At 39.0% G+C, this 22,446-nt stretch overlaps 1 protein-coding gene across 4 annotated transcripts in view; it reads left to right on the forward strand.

Annotated features, from left to right (window-relative positions):
- ZRANB1 (zinc finger RANBP2-type containing 1) overlaps positions 1 to 22,446 on the forward strand; it is a 68,972-nt gene that overhangs the window by 39,602 nt on the left and 6,924 nt on the right. For all 4 annotated transcript variants that reach the window (XM_060126793.1, XM_060126795.1, XM_060126794.1 and 1 more), the window contains 4 exons: positions 3,786 to 3,973; positions 10,031 to 10,184; positions 12,351 to 12,422; positions 14,717 to 14,915. In XM_060126793.1, the coding sequence (XP_059982776.1) occupies positions 3,786 to 3,973; positions 10,031 to 10,184; positions 12,351 to 12,422; positions 14,717 to 14,915 (613 nt within the window). The remainder of the gene's footprint in view (positions 1 to 3,785; positions 3,974 to 10,030; positions 10,185 to 12,350; positions 12,423 to 14,716; positions 14,916 to 22,446) is intronic.

Raw genomic sequence — 22,446 nt, forward strand, 5'->3', positions numbered from 1 at the left:
ATGTGGGATCTTCCCAGACCAGGGCTCGAACCCGTGTCCCCTGCATTAGCAGGCAGATTCTCAACCACTGCACCACCAGGGAAGCCCTCAGCTGTCCTTTTAATTTGCCTTCATAACATGGAAGAGGAAGGGACAGAACATGTAGTATTTAACATTTGTTAAATTTTCAAAACAACATATTAAGATGCTTTAGTTACTCTTGGAGATAGTGTGATATGTCAGTAACCTAGAAAGCATGTGTACGTCACCTCTTTCTCTTCTGCTGGAACTTTCCCGCTTTTTCCTGATCTTTGTTACTTTAAGTGAGGTTTTACCACTTAGATTTATTTACTGTATTTTCCTACCTACTAACTCTTTTACTTTTTTTCTGCTTTCCGTTTTATTCCGTAATCTTAAAAGGTGGTAAAAACGTAATGTTATGTGAAGAACTCAAAGACATTTTGTAAGTTGTTTTGCATATAATCTGATGCTTCCCCCCCCTCAAGTAGAAAACATGTGGTAGCTAAAACTTAAATTATCTCAGTATAGGCCACATTCTTTAGACACCATGTTTACAGTGAAAACCCATCTGTGAAGAAACTTTAATCACTGGCTCCTCTCGAGCAGTGTGTAATAGAGATACAACAAAAATTAGGACAGTTCATTGACATTCTCATGAAATTTGATTTGTAATAAATTTACTCATCTTTGTAGCCAAAAACTCACCAGTAACAAACTGTGAGCTCTAAATTATGGTTAATGAAAAGAATGGAATTACATATTCCCAAACATTAGACAATAAAATAGTTTTCTTTTAAATATTATTTTGTCCCTATGCTTAAATTTGTGTTTTTCACGTTCTGGAAAGTTTGGAGGTTTTTTATGCTGTGATGAATAGAGAACAGAATCTCTATTCTGTTCACCCTCATTTTCTGCCCTCCTGTGTATATTCCATGCTAGTCGGGGCAGGATTCCCTATTTGCAGTTTAGTGCAGAGCTTGTGGTCAGGGGAAATAATTGTTTTTTATGTCTTGGATTAGGCCAAATAGAAGTCCAGTTTGTGTGTGTATATGTCAGCTTTATTGAGATACAATTCACGTACCATGCAGTTCATCATTTGAAGTTCTGTTTTTTATTAAAAATGTTTAGTTTGAAGGCAGACTGTAAATCATAATTCCAAAGCACAGTTGCTGACTTCGTTGTGCTGTTTGGTCTGTAATCCTCCCCACCTTCGGCTAGCTAATTAGTTTCTAATTACAGAAATCCTTCAGAAACATTAGAGAGGAAATGAATTCTTAAGCAAGTATTTCTAAGATGAGATTCTTTCAGACATCAGCTATTTGATGAGTTAGCTAGAAATAGTGAAGATAGTGATTTAAAAGATCTCCCCTTCCTCCAACCAAAAGAACAAAGTTAGTTGACGTTTACCTTTAGACTACTTCATCTTTGTCTTTGGGAAACAAAAAAATATGTGTGTATTTACACACACACGCATATACATGTACTGTGCAGGTCTTCCTCTTTATCTTTTCAGGTAAATCAGACCTTTTGGTCCTTGCGTTGCTTTTGGAAGTGCCTAGAACATTTCTTACATCATACAAAGAAATTTTATAAATACATATTTTTAGGTTGAAGCTAAGAACTGTAAAAGGTGTGGTGATACTGCACACACCTAGAAAGTTATTAATAGCTTTGATAAAACTGAAGTGAACAATAGTTGCCTTCATAAGGAAATATATACACACAAAAGGAAATGGAGTAGGGCATGTTCAGTTTGAAAAAAATATACAGCATTAAATTATTCAAAAAGTTATGAGCTCTACTAGATTATTCTCATCTGTTCCTTAAAACAAGTTAAGCAGATTTTAGATTTGTGTGTCTGTTCTTCAGGTTTGCCCTTTTGAGAAGGTTCACCTACCCTTATCTCATGCCAACTATATTACATTTTAGCCTTGATGATTTCCCCAGGGCACTAAGCCTTGTAAGGGTGTGTTGAAGTCCTTTATGTATTGCAGTGGGGGCTATAGCTGTCCTTAGGTGTTTATATTGAGGAATGTATTAACCTATGTTGCTGTGAAAATAAAAATTTCTATAAGGTATTCTCATTTGAAATCATGGATTGTTAACCTGAAAAATATATGTTTCAGGGGGAGGGGGTCATTTTTCTGGTGAGAGGATCTAGTTTTGCAGAAGGGATGTTTGATCCCAGAGTTGGAAAACTTGGACGCTGGCTTTTTATGGCTCACAAATGTGATGAAGGACTGTTTTGAGTATGGGAATCATGTTTTTACTGTGTTTATGTTTCTCACAGTGCCCAGCATATTGCTTTATGTGTCATGGGCATTCGGTGAATGTGGAAATTATCATTTTAAAGCTTTGTTATTTTTAATAACAGGGGAACTTGTTGCATTGTATCAATCTGTAATAATCTAAGGAATAGGTCTTATTTATCTAATTCCTAATTCAAGATAGCAGTTTAAAATGCTTTTTTTAAAAGTACCCTAAGAATATTTCTAGCTAGTAGTAGCATTTTATGTAACAAATTTTTCTTGATGTAATTTAGGAAACAAACTTATTTAGTCCTACAGTCTTGTATGTGTGTGTGTGTGTGTGTTTAATACTATTTGTGGTAAATTTGAAGCTAACCTACACCTTCATTTTTTGCCAAGGCTATTTATTATCCATAGATGTACTGTACTGCTTAATAAATAGGATTTTTGTCATTACCTAACATTAATTTGTGTTAAGAATAATAGCATGGTTCAGTGGGAATGGAAAGTTCTTTATAGATTTGGAAAAATTGATACTTGTTTTGTATCTCTACTCCCCAACTGGTTTATAGTGTCTTATTTTAGCCTGTTTCTGTTCAGAATCATCTAGCTCAAGTTTTACTGTATTAATAATTCTTAATGGGTGTAAGGAAGACTTGGCTAAGAGAAATTCTGAAATCAAAATATTGCTAACTTTTACTTACATTAAAAATAGTTTTGACTGCTCTAAGTCGTCTCCGGCTAACAAAACAGTAGTGTGGAAGGCTCAGCATTTGTTTTGATCCAGTTTTAAAAGTGCAGCGGAGGGAATTCCCTGGCAGTCCAGTGGTTAGGACTTGGTGCTTTCACTGCTGTGGGCCCGGGTTTGATCCCTGGTCCGGGAACTAAGATTCCCGCAAAGCTGCCCAGTGTGCCAAAAAAAAGAAAGACAGAATAAAGGGCAAAAGCAGCCCAACACCAACGGGAAGCACATCCCTGTCTCCTTGGTTTCTGCAGAGCCAGGACCAGAACAGGAACTTAGTGTCTTTTGTGAAGTCTAGTTACTCACACTAGATTGTTGATCTTTGATCCAATTAATATATTCTAATAATTTCTCTAAACATTACCAGAGCATGGAACCAGCACTAATGTGATGGTAAGTGCCTAACTAGGCAGTTCTAATTCTGGAAGGAAATGGAAAGGAATACACTATAATTTTCCTTATATTCTTTTTTTTTTTTGCGGTACACGTGCCTCTCACTGTTGTGGTCTCTCCCCTTGCGGAGCGCAGGCTCAGCGGCCATGGCTCACGGGCCCAGCCGCTCCCCGGCATGTGGGATCCTCCCGGACCGGGGCATGAACCCGTGTCCCCTGCATCGGCTCTCAACCACTGCGCCACCAGGGAAGCCCAATTTTCCTTATATTCTATAGGACATTTAAATGATGCCCCGGGATCCAGGAAGCACAGAGAATCAGAGTTTAGAGTGAATGCTACAGGTTTATGCTTTTTGAAGAAAAATAAAATTGAACTTTTTTCTGTCTTGATGCTTGTTTTAGGGGTTGTAGAAGGTGATTTAGCTGCTATAGAAGCATACAAATCATCAGGAGGGGACATTGCCCGTCAGCTCACTGCAGATGAAGTGCGCTTGCTGAACCGTCCTTCGGCTTTCGATGTTGGCTATACTCTGGTACATCTGGCTATACGTTTTCAGAGGCAGGATATGCTAGCAATATTGCTTACAGAGGTGAGTGTGACATTTTGATTAAACATTCTTTTATATGAAGGAAATGTGTTCTTTAGTTTTCATTTTTGATGTTATAATGTTTCTCAGTTCTTAAATGTTTTAGATTCAATCTTCTGTCTTCTTTTAAAAATGACATTAAACTTAGACTTCAACAGAAGTAAATAATTTTTAAGGATATGTGTTTTTAAAACAGGACATTTTGCTACAATATTTGAGTCATGTGTTTGATTTTAAAAAAACTGGGATGTATCTGTCATTCATTCAGCTAACATTTATTGAGTACCTACTACGTGCCAGGCACTGTGCATAAAAGGGCTATAATTGTGAAGACATTGGCTCTTCCTTCAATGAATCTCCAGGTACAGTTACTCTATAGAGAGTCCAGGTTTTTTTTTTTTTTTCAAAAAAACTTTTTCTTTCTTTCTCTCTTTCTCTCCCTTTTTCTTTCTCCCCCTCTCCCCGTCTCCCCATCTCTCCCTCTCTCCCTCTCTCCCTCGGGTCTTCGTTGCTGTGAGCGGGCTTTCTCTAGTTGTGGTGAGCGGGGACTACTCTTCGTTGTGGTGTGCGGGCTTCTCGTTGCGGTGGCTTCTCTTGTTGCAGAGCACGGACTCTAGGCATGCGGGCTTCAGTAGTTGTGGCACACAGGCTCAGTAGCTGTGGCTCATGGGCTCTAGAGCGTAGGCTCAGTAGTTGTGGCGCCTGGGCTTAGTTGCTCTGCGGCATGTAGGATCTTCCCAGACCAGGGCTTGAACCCGTGTCCCCTGGATTGGAAGGCAGATTCTTAACCACTGCACCACCAGGGAAATCCCCAGAGTGCAGTTTCAGAGATGTAAATGCCAGGTGCTGTGGAGAGTGCTTGAGAAAGTGTTTTGAGGTATCTTACCTTCTTACCTGTAGCAGGTAACATTTTAGCTGAGAGTAAAATGAAGGAAGGAGTAGGAGGAATTAGCCTCAAACAGTAGGTGGAGAGAAGGGAGTTGAGGAAACATTTTATTCAGAGGCAAGTGTGGTGGTATTTGTGGCGAATTTGGAACTTGCAGGTAGCTCAGCAGGGTTGTGATGGCGAAGGGGAAGTGAGAGAGGCAAGTAGGGGACGCAGTGTGAAGGATCTTCTAGGCCAAAGAATTTGAAAATTATTCTGAGGGCAGAATAAGGCTTTAAAAAGGGTTAGGTAGAGTGGCAGGGGAGTGACAAGATCAGACTGTCTTTTGGCTGCTCACTTTATTTTTTTTTATTTTTTATTTTATTTTTTGCGGTATGCGGGCCTCTCACTGTTGTGGCCTCTCCCATTGCGGAGCACAGGCTCCGGACGCGCAGGCTCAGTGGCCATGGCTCATGGACCCAGCTGCTCCGCAGCATGTGGGATCTTCCCAGACCAGGGCACGAACCCGTGTCCCCTCCATCGGCAGGCGGACTCTCAACCACTGCGCCACCAGTGACGCCCGGCTGCTCACTTTAGAGAGGGGCAAGCCTGGTTAGCACGACATTGCAGTGATGCTGGCAGGAACTCTGCTGGGACAGTAGTGGCAACAGCAAAGGAAAGAAGTGGGCTGGTTTGAGAGAGATGCTGGTGATGTAGGCAGAACTAAGTGGATAGATTGGCCATGGGGAGTAATGGTGAGTTAGGGGTCAGAGTTGATTCTGGGGTTTCTGGATTAGATAACTAGGTACATGTTACAAATGACAGAGGTTGCAAATGAATTAGGATGTGACTGTATTATCCAGGTAATTTTTAAAAAATATATTCATTTATTTATTTATGCGGCTCCACATCTTATTTGCGGCATGCGGGATCTTTAGTTGAGGCATGCGGGATCTTAGTTGCAGCATGTGGACTTTTTAGTTGTGGCATGCAGACTCTTAGTTGTGGCACGCGGACTATTAGTTGCAGCATGCATGTGGGATATAGTTTCCTGACCAGGGATCAAACCCAGGCCCCCTGCCTTGGGAGTGTGGAGTCTCACCCATTGGACCACCAGGGAAGTCTCCAGGTAATTTTTTTTTTTAATGATAAGAGAAATAGGGTAAAAGTGCAGAGAGTTAGATCAGTTGTGGATTCAAATCCAATTTGGTCAGTATACTCCTGTGTATGCTTACTTGCACATTTAAGTTCGCCAATATCTGGGAACATTTATGTACAGAGCATGGGGTGAGGGGATTAATAATTATGAACGTTAGATGAAAGCATGATTGAGATGGCTAGCCGTGAGTTTAGTTTGGTAAGAGTCCAGTGTAACCAGGGGCACCTGATAGAGCAAAGGAGGGCTTGAGAGACAGCCATGCTGAAAACAAAGGGCAGGCTTATTGAGGATAAGGGAGAAGGGGACTGTTTGAAAAGCAGCTGTGTGATTAGAGAGACCAGAGTTCTGGAGCATGGGATGGAACAGTAAGAAGTAGTTCCTGTAGTATCTGAGGTCTGGCTACATTTGTGTTGTGATGCCCAGTTGTGTACTGGAAGGGCTGGCATGTGGAGTTATAGTTGCTGGTGGTGGCTGGAGACAGGAGAGAGAAGGCAGCTGTGAACCAAGGCTCAAGTCTTTAGGGGATACATAGGTTTCTCTCAGGCTGGTAGAGGACTATGAGAAGGTTCTGGAGGGACTGGTGTAAGTCGCCGGCCTCCTAAGAGCATTCTGGGGACTAACAGCAGGAAGACGGTAGAACCCCAGTGTGTTTATTATTTACTGCTGTGTAACAGATCCCCGCAAAACCTAGCAGCTTAAGACAGCAAACACTTGTTATCACAGTTTCTGAGAGTAAGGAGTCCAGGAGCAGCTTAGCTGAATGATTTTGGCTCAGGGTCTCATGAGGTTACAAACTGCCAGGGGCTCGACGGGGACTAGAGGATCTGGTTCCAAGTACACTCACCTGGTTGTTGGCAGGAGGCTTCAAATCCTTGTTACGTGGGCCCCTCAGTAGGCCTGCTTGTGATGTGGTAGCTGGTTTCACCTAGAGCAAGTGATCCAAGAGAGGGAGAGAGCACGAGAGAATGATTCAAGTAGAACTGTAGTGTCTTTTCTATATAACCTAATGTAGGAAGCGATATACTATAATTTTTGCTATATTCTGTGGTACACAGAGACCACCCTGGTACAAGATGGGGGAGGTGGAGAGGAGGCTTGTTCTAGGGGAAGAACAAAGTCAGTGATGGAATTTAGTCTCAATGGAGTAGGCACTCTACAGGACAGAACTGAAGGGGCCAGTAGGGAGACTGGAAGGGGGAGAGTATGAGTCTGGACTAAGGGATGTGTCTGCAGACAGGGCACAGAGCCAAGTACTTTTGGGATGGGAACAGGAGAACATTATATTTTGGGAATATGTGTCTGGGCCGGGGGTTTAATTGGATTTTAGATAATGGATACTGTTTGTAGTCTGGTGGAACCTGTGGACTTCTTCTCAAAATACTGTTTTTAAATGTATAAAATAAAAAATAGGGTTACAAAGGAAATCAATTATATTGAAATAGTTATCAGAATATTAAATATATGTGATGTAAAGAAAATGAATTTTAGGGCTTCCCTGGTGGCGCAGTGGTTGAGAGTGTGCCTGCCGATGCAGGGGACACGGGTTCGTGCCCTGGTCCAGGAAGATCCCACATGCCGTGGAGCGGCTGGGCCTGTGAGCCATGGCCGCTGAGCCTGTGCGTCCGGAGCAATGGGAGAGGCCACAACAGTGAGAGGCCCTCATACAGCAAAAAGAAAAGAAAAGAAAATGCATTTTAAATGTAGGCAAGAGGTTAGTGAAAATGAAGGATTTAAATTTGATTGAAATTCCTATTCTAATTTATGGTCCCTTCCCAAGTTCATGGACCCTAGGTTAACCAGTAGCTTAAGGAGATGGTTGAGACTCAGGTTAAAGAGGCTAGAACAGCGGTCCCCAACCTTTTTGGCACCAGGAACCGGTTTCGTTGAAGACAGTTTTTCCACAGACGGTGGGGAGGGGAGGCGGGAGTGGGGGATGGTTCAGGCAGTAATGAGAGCGATGGGGGCGACAGGTGAAGCATGGCTCGCTCGCTGCTCACCTCCTGCTGTGCGGCCCGGTTCCTAACAGGCCGCAGACCGGTACCGGTCCATGGCCCGGGGGTTGGGGACCCCTGGGCTAGAAGATGAGAGGCAGGCCTCAGGGACATATGCTTAAGGATGGTGGCGGGAGAAGGAAGCTTAGAGGCCAATCACCAGCTGTAAGGTTTCTCTTGGGGTGTTTGCAATATTCAGGTTTCAGTCCAAGTAGTTTTTGAAAAAATCTTCCCAGGATTTTGGAAAGGGGCGGGGGGTTAGCACATTGAGATAAGCTATTTTTGAATTTACTTTTGAGATGCATTTTAATGCTTTGACTTGAGAAATAGTCCGTTATATTCTGAAAATATTTAATATTTGGTTTTCCACAGTTTTAGTGTTGCTTAGATTGGGCTTATGGAGATAAGATGTGGTGACAATTTCATTGTTACTGGTAATCCTGGCTAGTAAAGTTTAGGAGAATTGAATTTTTGTGTAGTTTTCAGAATAGGATGTCTAATGGTTGCGTTGGGTATGCAGGGTTTTTGAAATACTGTTTACTTACCTTAATAGTAATTACAATTAAGCTGTCCATGTGTGTTATGTAGATGACATTATCAGTAAAACTTATTCTTTGTGTGGCTTGTTGGAAGATCTGCTGCTCCAAGCCCCACTTGTGACTGGAAGTCTGCATTCAGGAAGGTCGTCCAGGTTAGTGGCTGCGTCTGTAGTGACAGCAGAGGACAGAGCTAACTGGCTCGCTCAGGGTCACACCAGACTCATTTCCTCTTTAGCAGATACTCACCTTGGATTTCAGAATTCTCTGTATATAGATTTCTTGAGCTCCACAAAAGGAGTACAAGTTAAATGTAAGATAATGTCTTTTCATCGTTTGTTGTTATTCATCATTTAAAAAGGACAGGAAAGTTCTAGCCGCCTCCTTGTTTAGAGGTTCTCTGTGGTAGTGCTCTCTACACCGGTGCTCAGATTTCATTCCCGTCGAATTGTACTACTGCAGAGATTGGTTGTCTGTGTTACACTCGGAGAAGCCAGATGCTTTTTTAAAAAATTAAGAATTATAGGGACTTCCCTGGCGGTCCAGTGGTTAAGATGCCGTGCTTCCACAGCAGGGGTTGCGGGTTTGATCCCTGGTCGGGGAACTAAGATCCCACATGCTGTGTGGTGCGGCCAAAAAACAGAAAAAAAAAAAAAATCAGAATTGTAACAAGTGGGGAGGGATTTGAAGTCATTGGGAACTAACCCTTTAAAGGTTGGGAATCCGCCTGCCAGTGCAGGGGACATGGATTTGATCCCTGGTCCAGGGAGATCCCACATGCCGTGGAGCAACTAAGCCCGTGCGCCACAACTGCTGAACCTGTGCTCTAGATCCCGCGCTACTGAAGACCGCGTGCCTAGAGCCCATGCTCCGCAACAAGAGAAGCCACCGCAATGAGAAGCCCGCGCACTGCAATGAAGAGTAGCTCCCGTTCACCGCAACTAGAGAAAGCCCGTGCATAGCAATGAAGACCCAACACAGCCAAAAATAACTAAAAATAATTTATTTAAAAAAACCTGCTTTTCTTTACTCTAAGTCAAAGTACTTGAAATATTCTTAACAGAGCAGAAGAGTGTTTGTACTTTCCTCTTTCTCTGTGAGCTAGAATTCCCTTTTTTTTAATAAGAATGTTTTTATTAGGGGCATGATGGTTATTCTTACTTTGTTTTTTGTCCTCCCTCCCCCTCCTATGATGAACGTTTGCGAACAACTCCATTTTACATAAATTTTTATATGCATCTTTGTGTATTTCCTTGGCATAAACTCCACTAGAAAGTAGAACTGCTGAGTTGAGAGGGTAAAACATTTTTATCACTGTTTTCCAGGGAAGTTGTACTGATATATACTTACACTATTGAGGAAATAACACCCAGTACCTCATATATTTAAAACAAAAACAAAAACACCTTGAGTTACTGGGAATTTTTGGTAATTTCTTTTATACACTATTGTTTTCTGCTTCCACTGATGATAAATGAGATGTAGAGGAAAGTTTCTTTTGTATTTAAGGTGTCTCAACAAGCCGCAAAGTGTATTCCAGCAATGGTGTGTCCTGAACTGACAGAGCAAATCCGGCGTGAGATAGCTGCCTCTCTTCATCAGAGAAAGGGGGATTTTGCTTGCTATTTCCTAACTGACCTTGTAACATTTACGTTGCCAGCAGGTAACTCCAAATCTCTGTGTGAAAATAAATTTCAACTTTATTATAATTTTTTAATGTCTGAATGAAAATGTTTCTGTTAGAAAACAGATAACTTAGCTACTATATGTGGATCTTAAATTACTTGATTACCCTGTTTTACTGGAAGTGACCAGTACAAGGGCCATTTATAAACTAATGCCTTAGAGCTGATAGGAAGACAGCAGCTGATAATAAGTGACTTCTTTGTGGGCCTCAGATATTTTAAAAAGTCTGTTTTATCCATTTATTTTTCTCTTTGTTTTTATTTTAGAATATTATCCGTCTGCTTTTTTTCTTTTTCTTTTCATAGATAACTATTGGTTACCTGATATTAGGAGATAAGATCAGAACATGGGTTTTTGATGGGTAGAATCAAGTTATTTGAGTCAAAGATACTGGCATTCTTTTGAAAGTGTCATTACTTTCTTCACTTCCTACGTTAATTTCTACTATATTTGTGAAGCAACTTTTATTTTTCAGTTCCATGACAAGTGGAAATGTCTTCCAGGCTGTTTTTTGTCAGTTGGCATTGAATAAATGCAGTAAACACCAAAAGGTTCTAAATAAAACTTATATTTTGGTTTTGAGTGTTTTGAGCTTTTTTTATATTGAGATATGAACAGAGGTATTTACAAAATGGTAGAAAATAACAACTAAGCTTTTAAAAATCAGATAAATTTCATTTGAAATGCACTCTGTATATTTAAACTTAGTACTTCAAGTGATGATTAGATTTTAAGTTGAAAATAGTTCTAAGGTTAAAACATTTTTGTAAGGGTAATGCTTCTTACTCTAGACTACTCAATTAGTAAACTGAACAGAGAGCATAGAGAATTTGAGAAGGTGAGGAAAACAGAAATCTGCGTGCCAAAGTGAATGGCTCAGTAACTTGTATAAGGAGATTCTGAAGTCTGAAAATCACAGTCCTGAGCAGAGGTTGAGAGTGTGGGGGAAAGAGAACAGACAAAAATTTGTTTGTTTGTTGTTGTTGTTATTTTAACTCGAATATTAGATAGCTCTGTTCTTTTTTCTTTTATTTCAACTTTATTAAATTATCATTGACATAGAAAATTGTAAAATATTTAAAGTGTACTTTGTGGTGATTTGATTTATACATTGTGAAAGTTAACTGTTAATTAACTAGATTCCCCCCATCTAGTTAATTAACACATTCATCACCTCACATTTATTTATCTATCTATTTATTTATATTTTGGGTGAGAACATTAAGTTTTGTTGTCTTAGTGAATTTCAATTGTACAATACAGCGTTACTGACTATTGTTACTATGTTTTGCATTTAATCCTAGCTGTCTTCATTTTATGGTTTATCGTTTGTACTCTTTTAGCAATTTCTCCCTAATCCCTTCCTGCCTTGCCCCTGGCAGCTGCTTTTCTACTCTCTGTTTCTATGAGTTTGACTTTTTTTTTTAAGATTCCATATGTAAGTAATACCATACAATATTGGTCTTTCTCTGTTGAGCTTATTTCACTTAGCATAATGTCTCCAAGGTCCTTCTGTATGTTGCAAATGGCATGATTTTCTTCTTTCTCATGGCTTAATAATACTGCTTTGTATAGATATATCACATCTACTTTATTTATTCACCCATTGATAGACACTCAGGTTGTTTTCATATATTGGCTATTGCGAGTAATGCTGCAACCAACATGGGTACAAATACCTTTTCGATACCCTGTTGTCATATCCTTTGGCTGTGTACCCAGAAGTGAGATTGCCGGATCATATGATAGTTTTTGAGGATACTTCATACTGTTTTCCATAGTGACTGCACCAGTTTACATTCCCACCACTGGCGCACAAGGGTTCCCTTTTTTCCACATTCTTGTCAACATTTGTTATCTCTTGTTGTTTTGATAATAGCTGTATATAATTAGTGGTCCAAATAATTTTCTTTTTATTGTTTGTAGATAGATCACAGTTTTGATAATGAAGTACAGAAAGGAAATATTTTATACCTCATACACACACACACATGAGATACATGCATGTTTTTTAAAAGAAGCTATTCGACAGCCTTCGGTGGAAAGGCAGTTATTTTAGAGGAGGTTACTGTTAGATGCTGGCATCGAATTTTTTCAGTTATGAGACATATAAAGATTTTTTAAATCTGGTTTTTCTTTGTAGATATTGAAGACTTGCCTCCAACAGTCCAAGAAAAATTATTTGATGAGGTGCTTGATAGAGATGTTCAAAAAGGTAAGCATGGAATTAATGAGTATAATTTATCTTTTATTGATTTCAATAAACTTTTTGCTTTGTCAGGTTTGGAATAGTTTGGTGTATGGTCAACATAGTTTATTTCTACTTTAAATTGAAAATGTAAAGTCCTTAAGAACAGTGTTGTATTGTGCTGTTAGAAGTGCTCATTCATAGCTCTTAACTGTGGTAGAGTGAATAAAGGTATAAACATTTTTAAACCTTGGTTATCTGTTTCCTATTCTAGAATGAGTATATTTTCATATTAAAAATTTTTAGAAAATAAATCATGAAGAATTTAAAAATGGAGTAAATTATTCTAGAGCCTTAAGGTGATTATTCTAGAGCCTTAAGGTGTTTCAACTACTCAAAGGTTTATATTTCAATTGATCAGAATTTATTAGTAAATAAATTTATTAGTAAATTACATACTAAATCTATTAACTTCTAGAGAATAGGTTCTTCCACTGAATATTTCTTAATTGCAGAAGCATGAAAATGAACATTTTATTTATTTACTTATTTATATTGAAGTATAGTTGATTTACAATATTGTGTTAATTTCTGCTGTACAACAAAGTGATTCAGTTATACATACATTCTTTTTTATGTTCTTTTCCATTATGGTTTATCACAGGATATTGAATATAGTTCCCTGTGCTATACAGTAGGACCTTGTTATCTATCCGTCCTGTATATACTAGTTTGCATCTGCTTACCCCAAACTCCCACCCCCCCTCCCCATTAGCAACCACAAGTCTGTTCTCTGTGTCTGTGAGTCTGTTTCTGTTTTGTAGATAAGTTCATTTGTGTCGTATTTTAGATTCCACGTATAAGTGGTATCATATGGTATTTGTATTTCTCTTTCTGACTTACTTCACTTAGTATGATAATCTCTAGGCCCATCCATGTTGCTGCAAATGACATTATTTCATTCTTTTTTATGGCTGAGTTGTATTCCATTGTACTACATCTTTTTATCCATTCATCTGTTGATGGACATTTAGGTTGTTTCCATGTCTTGGCTGTTGTGAGTAGTGCTGCTTTGAACATAGGGGAGCATTTATCTTTTTGAATTATAGTTTTGTCCGGATATGTGTCCAGGGGTGGGATTGCTGGATCATATGGCAACTCTATTTTTAGTTTTTTGAGGAATCTCCATACTGTTCTCCATAATGGCTGTACCAGCTTACATTTCCACCAACAGTATAGCAGGGTTCCCTTTTCTCCACACCCTCTCCAGCATTTGTTATTTGTAGACTTTTTAATAATGGCCACTCTGACCAGTGTGAGGTGGTATCTCATTCTAGTTTTGATTTGCATTTCTCCAGTAATTAGTGATGTTGAGCACCTTTTCATGTGCCTGTTGGCCATGTGTATGTCTTTGGTGAAATGTCTGTTTAGGTCTTCTGCCCATTTTTCAATTGGGTTGTTTGTTTTTCTGTTGTTGAGTTGTATGAGCTGTTTGTATATTTTGGAAATTAAGCCCTTGTCAGTCAAATCATTTGCAAATATTTTCTCCCATTCCATAGGTTGTTTTTTTGTTTTGTTTATGGTTTCCTTTGCTGTGTAAAAGCTTGTAAATTTGATTAGGTCCCATTTGTTTATTTTTGTTTTTATTTCTATTGCTTTGGGAGACTGACCTAAGGAAAAAAATGGTACGATTTATATCAGAGAATGTTTTGCCTGTGTCGTTTTCTAGAAGTTTTATGGTGTGATGTCTTGTATTTGAGTCTTTTAAGTCATTTTGAGTTTATTTTTGTGTGGTGTGAGAGTGTGTTCTAACTTTATTACATGCATCTGTCCAACTTTCCCAACACTACTTGCTGAAGAGACTGTCTTTTTCCCGTTGTATGTTCTTGCTTCCTTTGTTGAAGATTAATTGCCCATAGGTGTGTGGGTTTATTTCTGGACTTTCTGTCTGTTCCATTGATCCATATGTCTGTTTTTGTGCCAATACCATGCTGTTTTGATTAGTGTAGTAATTGTCTGAAGTTTGGGAAGGTTAGACCTCCTGCTTTATTCTTTTTCCTCAGGATTGCTTTGGCAATCCTGGGTCTTTTATGGTTCCATGTAAATTTTAGGATTATTTGTTTTAGTTCTGTGAAAAATGTCATGGGTAATTTGATAGGGATTGTGTTAAATCTGTAGATTGCTTTGGGTAGTGTGGCCATTTTAACAATATTAATTCTTTCCAATCCAAGAGCATGGGATATCTTCCCATTTCTTTGAATCATCTTCAATTTCCTTTATTAATGTTTTATATGAACATGTTATTTAAATTCTTCATATAGAGTTAGAAGAAGAATCTCCAATTATAAACTGGTCCTTGGAATTGGCTACACGTTTGGACAGTCGACTGTATGCACTTTGGAACCGGACTGCAGGAGACTGCTTACTTGATTCAGTACTACAAGCTACCTGGGGCATTTATGACAAGGACTCGGTGCTTCGGAAAGCCCTGCATGACAGCCTACATGACTGTTCACATTGGTGAGCTGACATCCTTCCCTTTTTGAATCCAGGAGTGCACTGGCTGAATCATTTCCTTACAGTGGTGGGATACTTTTTGTCTGTTATATTTTCTGTGGAAGCTAGGGGGAAAAACCTTTGGTTTTTCGGCACTGAGACACTTTGAACATCTCAGTGGTTTTTATATCTTTTTGCTAAGCTTTAAAATAGAAACATTGGAAGCTGTAGGAGTGTCTTAAATATAGAAAGGTCTTTGCTCATCTTTTAGTTTTCTGGTTTCACCTGTTTATTTATTTTTAGTGTGGCTAGTGGAAAATTTTAAACTACACGTACGCTGTATTTCGTGTCTTGGTCAGCTCCGGTGCTCATATTTTAAAGTAGCTTTGATTTCGTATTTCTGTTCAACTTTAAGAGATTATATTGATTGTGTATTACGAGTTTTTCTTCCTGAGACAGGTAGTCTTAAGACCATGTTTTATTTTGCAAATTTTCAAATCCACAGAAAAGTTAAAAAAAAAAAAATCAGTGCAAGGGATCCCAACATCTCCTTCATTGGATTGGCCAGTTGTTAATTGTTAACATTTTGCCACAGGTGCTCCATCTCTGTGTACCTAAACACTCCCCTTTGCCAGTTAGTTGTAGGCATCCTGGTGCTTTACCCTTCAGTATTTCAGCATGCATCTTTTAAGAACAAGGATATTCTCCTACCCAACCACATCCTCATTACCACATCTAAGAAAATCAACATTGACTCAGTTATCTAGCATACAGTCCAAATCACACTTTCAGCTTGTCTCAAAAATATCCTTTTTTTAAAAAACATCCCATAGTCAATCAAGTATATGACTAGTCTTGAACTGTAAATTCAGATGGTAACCTGATTGGATAGCTAAAGAAAGAATGTGTCATTCAGAACTGATGGTTTAGACATTCAGCCCTTGTCCAGGGGAGAGGACTTTGTGCCTTTTAGTGGAGGGTGATTGCTCTGGATTGATCTGGTAGTGTGGGCAATACCATTCCTTTTGTGATGCGGATTCATCAGGCCTGGTGAGCCTGATGTCATTAAATGTTCAGTCTGTCTGACCTCTAGATTGGATTACGTGCTCATCAAACAGCAAACACCCTAATGATGAGTTGGCTGTTTGTGTGGGCCTGCCCTCACCGAGGGGATGAGTCGTTTTGGATATTGTGGTTTTACAGGTTTGCCTTGTAGGTTTAGTTAATGTGACTCTGCCCTTAGAAAGATAGATCTGTCCTCTGGGTGTGGATGAGGTCTAGCTGCTCAGCCTGGAAACTAGATCTGGACCTTGGTAAGTCTACCATTTTATAAGTCCTTTTTAAAAGGCAGCTCTAGCCTTTCCTCTGACAGTAATATTCTGACCCTGTTGTAAGGTTGAAAGTGTACTGTAAATTTCAGCAGGTGATATCTACTTTTCCTAGCTGTGAGGGCTTTAAAAAGAAAAAGACATTGGTGGCTATTAATAGTTTGGGAACTTTATGCTACCCGTTTCTCAAAGCTGGCAGTAGGTAATCTTCTGGATTGGAGTTGTCACTTATATTTGTATTAGGACTGAAATTCTAGTTTTGAGTCATTTGAAGTCTCAAAAGTCTAATGTGAAAGTAGGGGGAAAAAGAAAAAGATTGCCATAATCTGAGGTGGAAAATGGGCTAGATGGCTATTGAGAGTGAGAAGGACCTAGGTTGTATGAGTGCAGCCACTGGTAAGTGCTGTTGTGGCAGGTCGTTTGGTAATGGAGGCCTTGGTTCTAAAAGGATGCTTCGCTGGCGTATGAACAGGCTTTCTACAATAAAGAGTGCCTTGGTGCCACCTCCTCCAGTCCCTGCCATACAGGGTCTTCACCTGATGTTTTACAGTTAAGGCATAGGAAGCTGCAAGGATTGTAGTGATCACATAGACATCCCTTTCACTATCTTGGGGTGGAGAGGGGATGAAGATTATCAAATGAGGAGAGAGGAAGCATTGTTGCCGTAGATTCAAGGCATCAGTGATGTGGGTCAAATATATTAGCCTTACTGAATAATGATTAAATTGTTGACTATTTTGAGTTGTGACAAGTTTGTTGACTGGGCTCTTATATGACTATTAGAAGGTAGAATGAGAGGGCCCTGTCCTAGGTCAGGAGAGGAGCAGCCAGTATATCACTTGTGCAGTCTCCTTTTTTTTTTTTTTTTTTTGCGTTATGTGGGCCTCTCACTGTCGTGGCCTCTCTCGTTGTGGAGCACAGGCTCCGGACATGCTGGCTCAGCGGCCATGGCTTATGGGCCTAGCCGCTCTGCGGCATGTGGGATCTTCCTGGACCAGGGCACGAACCCGTGTCCCCTGCAACGGCAGGTGGACTCTCAACCACTGCGCCACCAGGGAAGCCCGCAGTCTCCTTTTAAATCAGCTTTTTGCTAGGGTTTCCTTTGCTCATAATCCAAGTCAGGTGGGATGAGACTTTTTTTAAGTCATAAAATATCTAAATGAGAACTGAGAAAGTAATTTTCTTTTATTTAAACCCTTCCTCCTATCACTTAAAGATAGGACATTTTTTTTGTGGTGGTAGCCGTGCTCTTCTGTTGGGTGCCTATGATTTTATCCGGCTCAAGTGCTCAAGATGGAATATTGTACTTGCCTTTGATTGACATGTCAATCCAAATAGAGAGCCAAATGGGAGTAATTAATATAAATAGGGGGAAAAATCAGTGAAAAATCAGTTCTTTTAGAAGTATCAGCTTTGGATAACTTATTGTTGTGCCTCTCTGTATACATTTTTAGACCTTAATTGGTTGAGAGCAGTTTTAGTTCACAGCACAATGGAAAGGAAGGCACCGTTGTTTGCCATGTCCCCCCACGCATAACTGCCCATTACAAACATCCCCCACAAAGTGGTATGTTTGTGACAAGTGATGAACCGACACTGACAATATTCTTATCACCGAAAGTCCATAGCTCACATTAGGGTTCATCTTAGTATACATTCTGCAATTTTGGACAAATGTGTAATGACATGTGTCCACCATTATATAGATAGTATTGAACAGAGGATTACAATTATAGTATCAGAGAGAGTATTTTCAATGCCCCAAAATCCTCTGTGCTCTGCCACTGCATCCTTTCCTCCTGCCTAACTCTGGCAGCCACTGGTCTTTTTACTGTCTCTGTTGTTTTTGCCTTTTCCACACTGTCATGTGGTTGGAGTCATATAATATGTAGCCATTTCAGATCAGCTGCTTTCACTTCGTAATGTGCATTTAGGGTTCCTCTGTTTTTTCATGGCTTACATAGCTCATTTCTTTGTAATGCTGAAAAGTACTTCATTGTCTGGATGAATTTTATCCATTCTGAACGACACTTTGCTTGCAAGTTTTGGCAGTTATGAATAAAGCTGCTGTGAACTTCCATATGCAGGGTTTTGTGTGTTCATAGATTTTCAGTTCCTTTGGGTAAACACCAAAGTTCATAATAGCTGGATTATCTAATAAGAGTATGTGTTTAGTTTTGTGAGAAACTGCCAATCAATCTTCCAAGGTAGCAGTACTGTTATGCATTCCCACCAGCAATGAATGAGAATTCCTGTTGCTCCATATCCTTGCCAGCATTTGATGTTGTCAGCATTATTACATTTAGATCATTGACATTCAAAGTGATTATTGATATAGTTGGATTCATAACTTCCATGTTTGTAACTGTTTTCTATTTGTTGCCCTGTTCTTTGTTCCTGTTTTTGTCTTTCACTCTTTTTCTTTCGGTTTTTTTTTTTTTTTGCGGTACTTGGGCTTCTCACTGTTGTGGCCTGTCCTGTTGCGGAGCACAGACTCAGCGGCCATGGCTCACGGGCCCAGCCGCTCTGCGGCATGTGGGATCCTCCCGGACCCGGGGCACGAACCCGTGTCCCCTGCATCGGCAGGTGGACTTTCAACCACTGCGCCACCAGGGAAGCCCCTGTCTTTCATGTTTTTAGTTGAGCATTTTATGATTCTATTTTCTCTACTTTCTTAGCATATCAGTTATACTTATTTTTTTAACTTTTATTAGTGGTTGCCCTAGAGTTTGCAGTATATTTTTACAAATAATCCAAGTCCGCTTTCAAGTAAAACTGTACCACTTCATGGGTTGTGTCATTACCTCATAATAACAAAATAATCCTAATTCCTCCTTTCTGTCCCTTGTATCTTTATTGTCATTCATTTCACTTATATGTAAGCATACATAAGCGCATACCTGCACACACGCTCGCACGTTCATACACACACTATATATATATACATAAGTATGCATAATCAAATATTATTTTGAATAAACTATTATCTGTTAGATCAATTAAGAATAAAAATAAAAGTTTTAATTTTATCTTCAATTTATTTCTTAATGCTCTTCCTTTTTTTATGTAGATCAAAATTTTTGATCTATGTTATTTTCCTTCTTTCTAAAAAACTTCTTTTAACATTTCTTGTGAACTGGGTCTCTGGCAACAAATTCCCTCCATTTTTGTTTGTTTGAGAAAGACTTTATTGCTTTTTTACTTTTGAAGGATCATTTCACAGGATATAGAATTCTAGGTTGGTGTTTTTTTTGTCTCAACTTTTAAAATATTTCACTTCATTCTCTTCTTGCTTGCATGGTTTCTGAGAAGTCGGATATAATTCTTATCTTTTGTTTCTGCATAGGCAGGTGTTTTTTGGGTTTTTAAAAATAAATTTATTTATTTATTTACTTTTGGCTGCGTTGCTGTGTGTGGGCTTTCTCTAGTTGTGGCGAGCGGGAGCTACTCTTCATTGCATTGTGCAGGTTTCTCATTGCAGTGGCTTTTCTTTTGTGGAGCACGAACTCTAGGCACACGGGCTTCAGTAGTTGTAGCACACGGGCTCAGTGGTTCTGACTCATGGGCTCTAGAGCTTAGGCTCAGTAGTTGTGGCGCACAGGCTTAGTTGCTCTGTGGCATGTGGGATCTTCCTGGATCAGGGCTTGAACCTGTGTTCCCTGCATTGCCAGGAAGATTCTTAACCACTGCACCACCAGGGAAGTCCCAGGTAGGTGTTTTTTATATTCTGTCTTCTTTCAGGACCTTTTTCTTTAATTTTCTGTTGTTTGAATATGATATGCCTAGGTGTAGTTTTTCTGGCATTTTTCCTTCTTGGTGTTCTCTGAGCTTCCTGGATCTGTGGTATGGTGTCTGACATTAATTTGGTGAGATTCTCAGTCATTGTTTCAAATATTTCTTCCGTTACTTTCTTTTTTCTCCCTCTATTATTGACATTCGTATGTTATACCTTTTGTAGTTGTCCCATGGTTATTTGAAATTCACTTTTTTTTTCTATGTGTGTTATATTTGCTTTTTAGATTTGGAGGTTTGTATTGATGTATCTTCATGAGGTTCTTTGCTTAGCTGTATCCAGTCCACTATAAGCCTATCAAAAATGTTCTTCATTTCTGTTGGCGTTTTTGATCTCTAGCATTTCATTTTGGCTCTTTCTTAGGATTTCCATCTCTCTTCTTACATTGCCCATCTGTTCTTGCATGCTCTCTTTTTCCATTAGATCCCTTAGCATACTTATTATAGTTGTTTACAGTTTTTAAATTTAAAATTTTAAAGTTTTATTCCTGTGTTTTCACTTAGGAATTCCATAGTTTTAGCTTTTACATTTAAAGTCTGTGACCCATTTTGAGCTAATTTTTATTGAAGGTGTGAGGTAAAGATCTAAAATCATCTGTTTTGCATGGATATCCAGTTGTCCCAGTACTGTTTATTTTTTTTTCCCATTCAAATGCCTTGGTACTTCTGTCAAAAAGTATTTTACCTTAAAAGTAAAAGTTTATTTCTGGACTCTCAGTTTTTTCCTGTTGATATGTATGTCTGTCCTTATGCTGACATTAGAAGTAAAAGTAAAAGTAAAAGTTTATTTCTGGACTCTCAGTTTTTTCCTGTTGATATGTATGTCTGTCCTTATGCTGACATTAGACTTTCTTGATGATTGTAGCTTTGTGGTAGGTTTTGAAATCTGGAGTATAAGTCTTCCAACTTTGTACTACTTCTTTCAAGATTCTTTTTGCTATTCTGAATTCTTTGGATTTCTAGATAAATTTTAGGTTCTAGCTTCTGCAGAAAAGTCCTCTGAGATTTTGATAGAGATTGCACTGAATGTGGAATTCATCCATGAATGTGGAATTGATTTTTTTAAAAATAAATTTATTTATTTTTGGCTGCATTGGTTCTTTGTTGCTGCTCGTGGACATTCTCTAGTTGTGGCGAGCGGGGGCTACGGGCTTCATTAGTTGTGGCACGCGGGCTCTAGAGCACAGGCTCAGTAGTTGTGGTGCATGGGCTTAGTTGCTCTGTGGCATGTGGGATCTTCCTGGATCAGGGCTCAAACCCGTGTCTCCTGCATTGGCAGGCAGATTCTTAACCACTGCGCCACCAGGGAAGCCCCGAAGTGACTTCTCAGTGTTAAAGCCAAACTTGCTGTCCCGCTTGGCCTCGTATTCCTGGATTTGGTTTGCTTGTCTGTTCTCAGTGAGCCAGGTAGCTTGAGTGTTTAGGTCTTTGTGTGGTGGGTGTGATTATTTGAACATGCTTATTTTTAAAATATATTTTGAACAGCCCTTCTCTGCAGTCTTCTTGAGTTTTGAGTGAAGTCATCATCTGATTTCTGGCACATGTAGGTGTCTCATTCAATAAAACGATCCTAGGCGGCAACCAAGAAATTTCTTAACTGCAGCAACTTTCTGTGTTTCATGATATTTTTCCTCGAATTTATTAAAACAATGTATTTTGTCATTGGTGCATTGAAATATATTTCTGTGTATCTTAGGTATTTTAAAAGAGGAATATCCATATTTTATTTTTAAACATTTGGCATTGAAACTTACATTCCTGATTTAAAAAGAGAAAACCTATGGTTCTCTGGCATAGAAAAGTTTTTTTTCTAATCAAACAAGAGTTAAGCCTCCGTAACATTCTTTTTTAAATCTAAAATATATTAATTTACTTTTCACGGAGCCCTGCATTAAGTTACTCTAAAGAAACGTGTGACACTAAGACATTTAATACCTTAACATTTCAACAACAGCAAAAGAATGTTTTCTGATCTTTTGATTCTTTTACCTAGAATTCAAATACATAAAAGTATTGGGGATTTCTGATAGTTCACTACATGTGAGAGGAATGTAATGTTACAAACAGGTTAAATGTCTTCAGAGGTCTTTGCTGGTTTGTTTTGTAAGACAGTGGATCACAGTTTTGAGCATAATTATATCCGGCTTTATTTGTATACTTGATCTAAAGAAAAAGAATGTTTTGCTTTTAGTAATTCAGTCTACCAGTGGCCTAGTTTGAATTTTAGTCTTCATAATTTATTAGGCCGAAGTATTTAAACAGGTATTAAGCATGAAGAAGGGATTGTTCTTGTAGTTACAGTGATTTTTTATTTCAATTGTCATGTGATAATCAAATAATTTTATTTAATGAATGAAATCTCAAGGAAGTGATTTTGATATTCTTATAAACACATGGGCTATTTCTAGTCTGTGACCAAGTAGTGGATAACTATT

Source organism: Lagenorhynchus albirostris, chromosome 16 (genome assembly GCF_949774975.1).
Source record: "Lagenorhynchus albirostris chromosome 16, mLagAlb1.1, whole genome shotgun sequence".
Classification (NCBI taxonomy): domain Eukaryota; kingdom Metazoa; phylum Chordata; class Mammalia; order Artiodactyla; family Delphinidae; genus Lagenorhynchus; species Lagenorhynchus albirostris.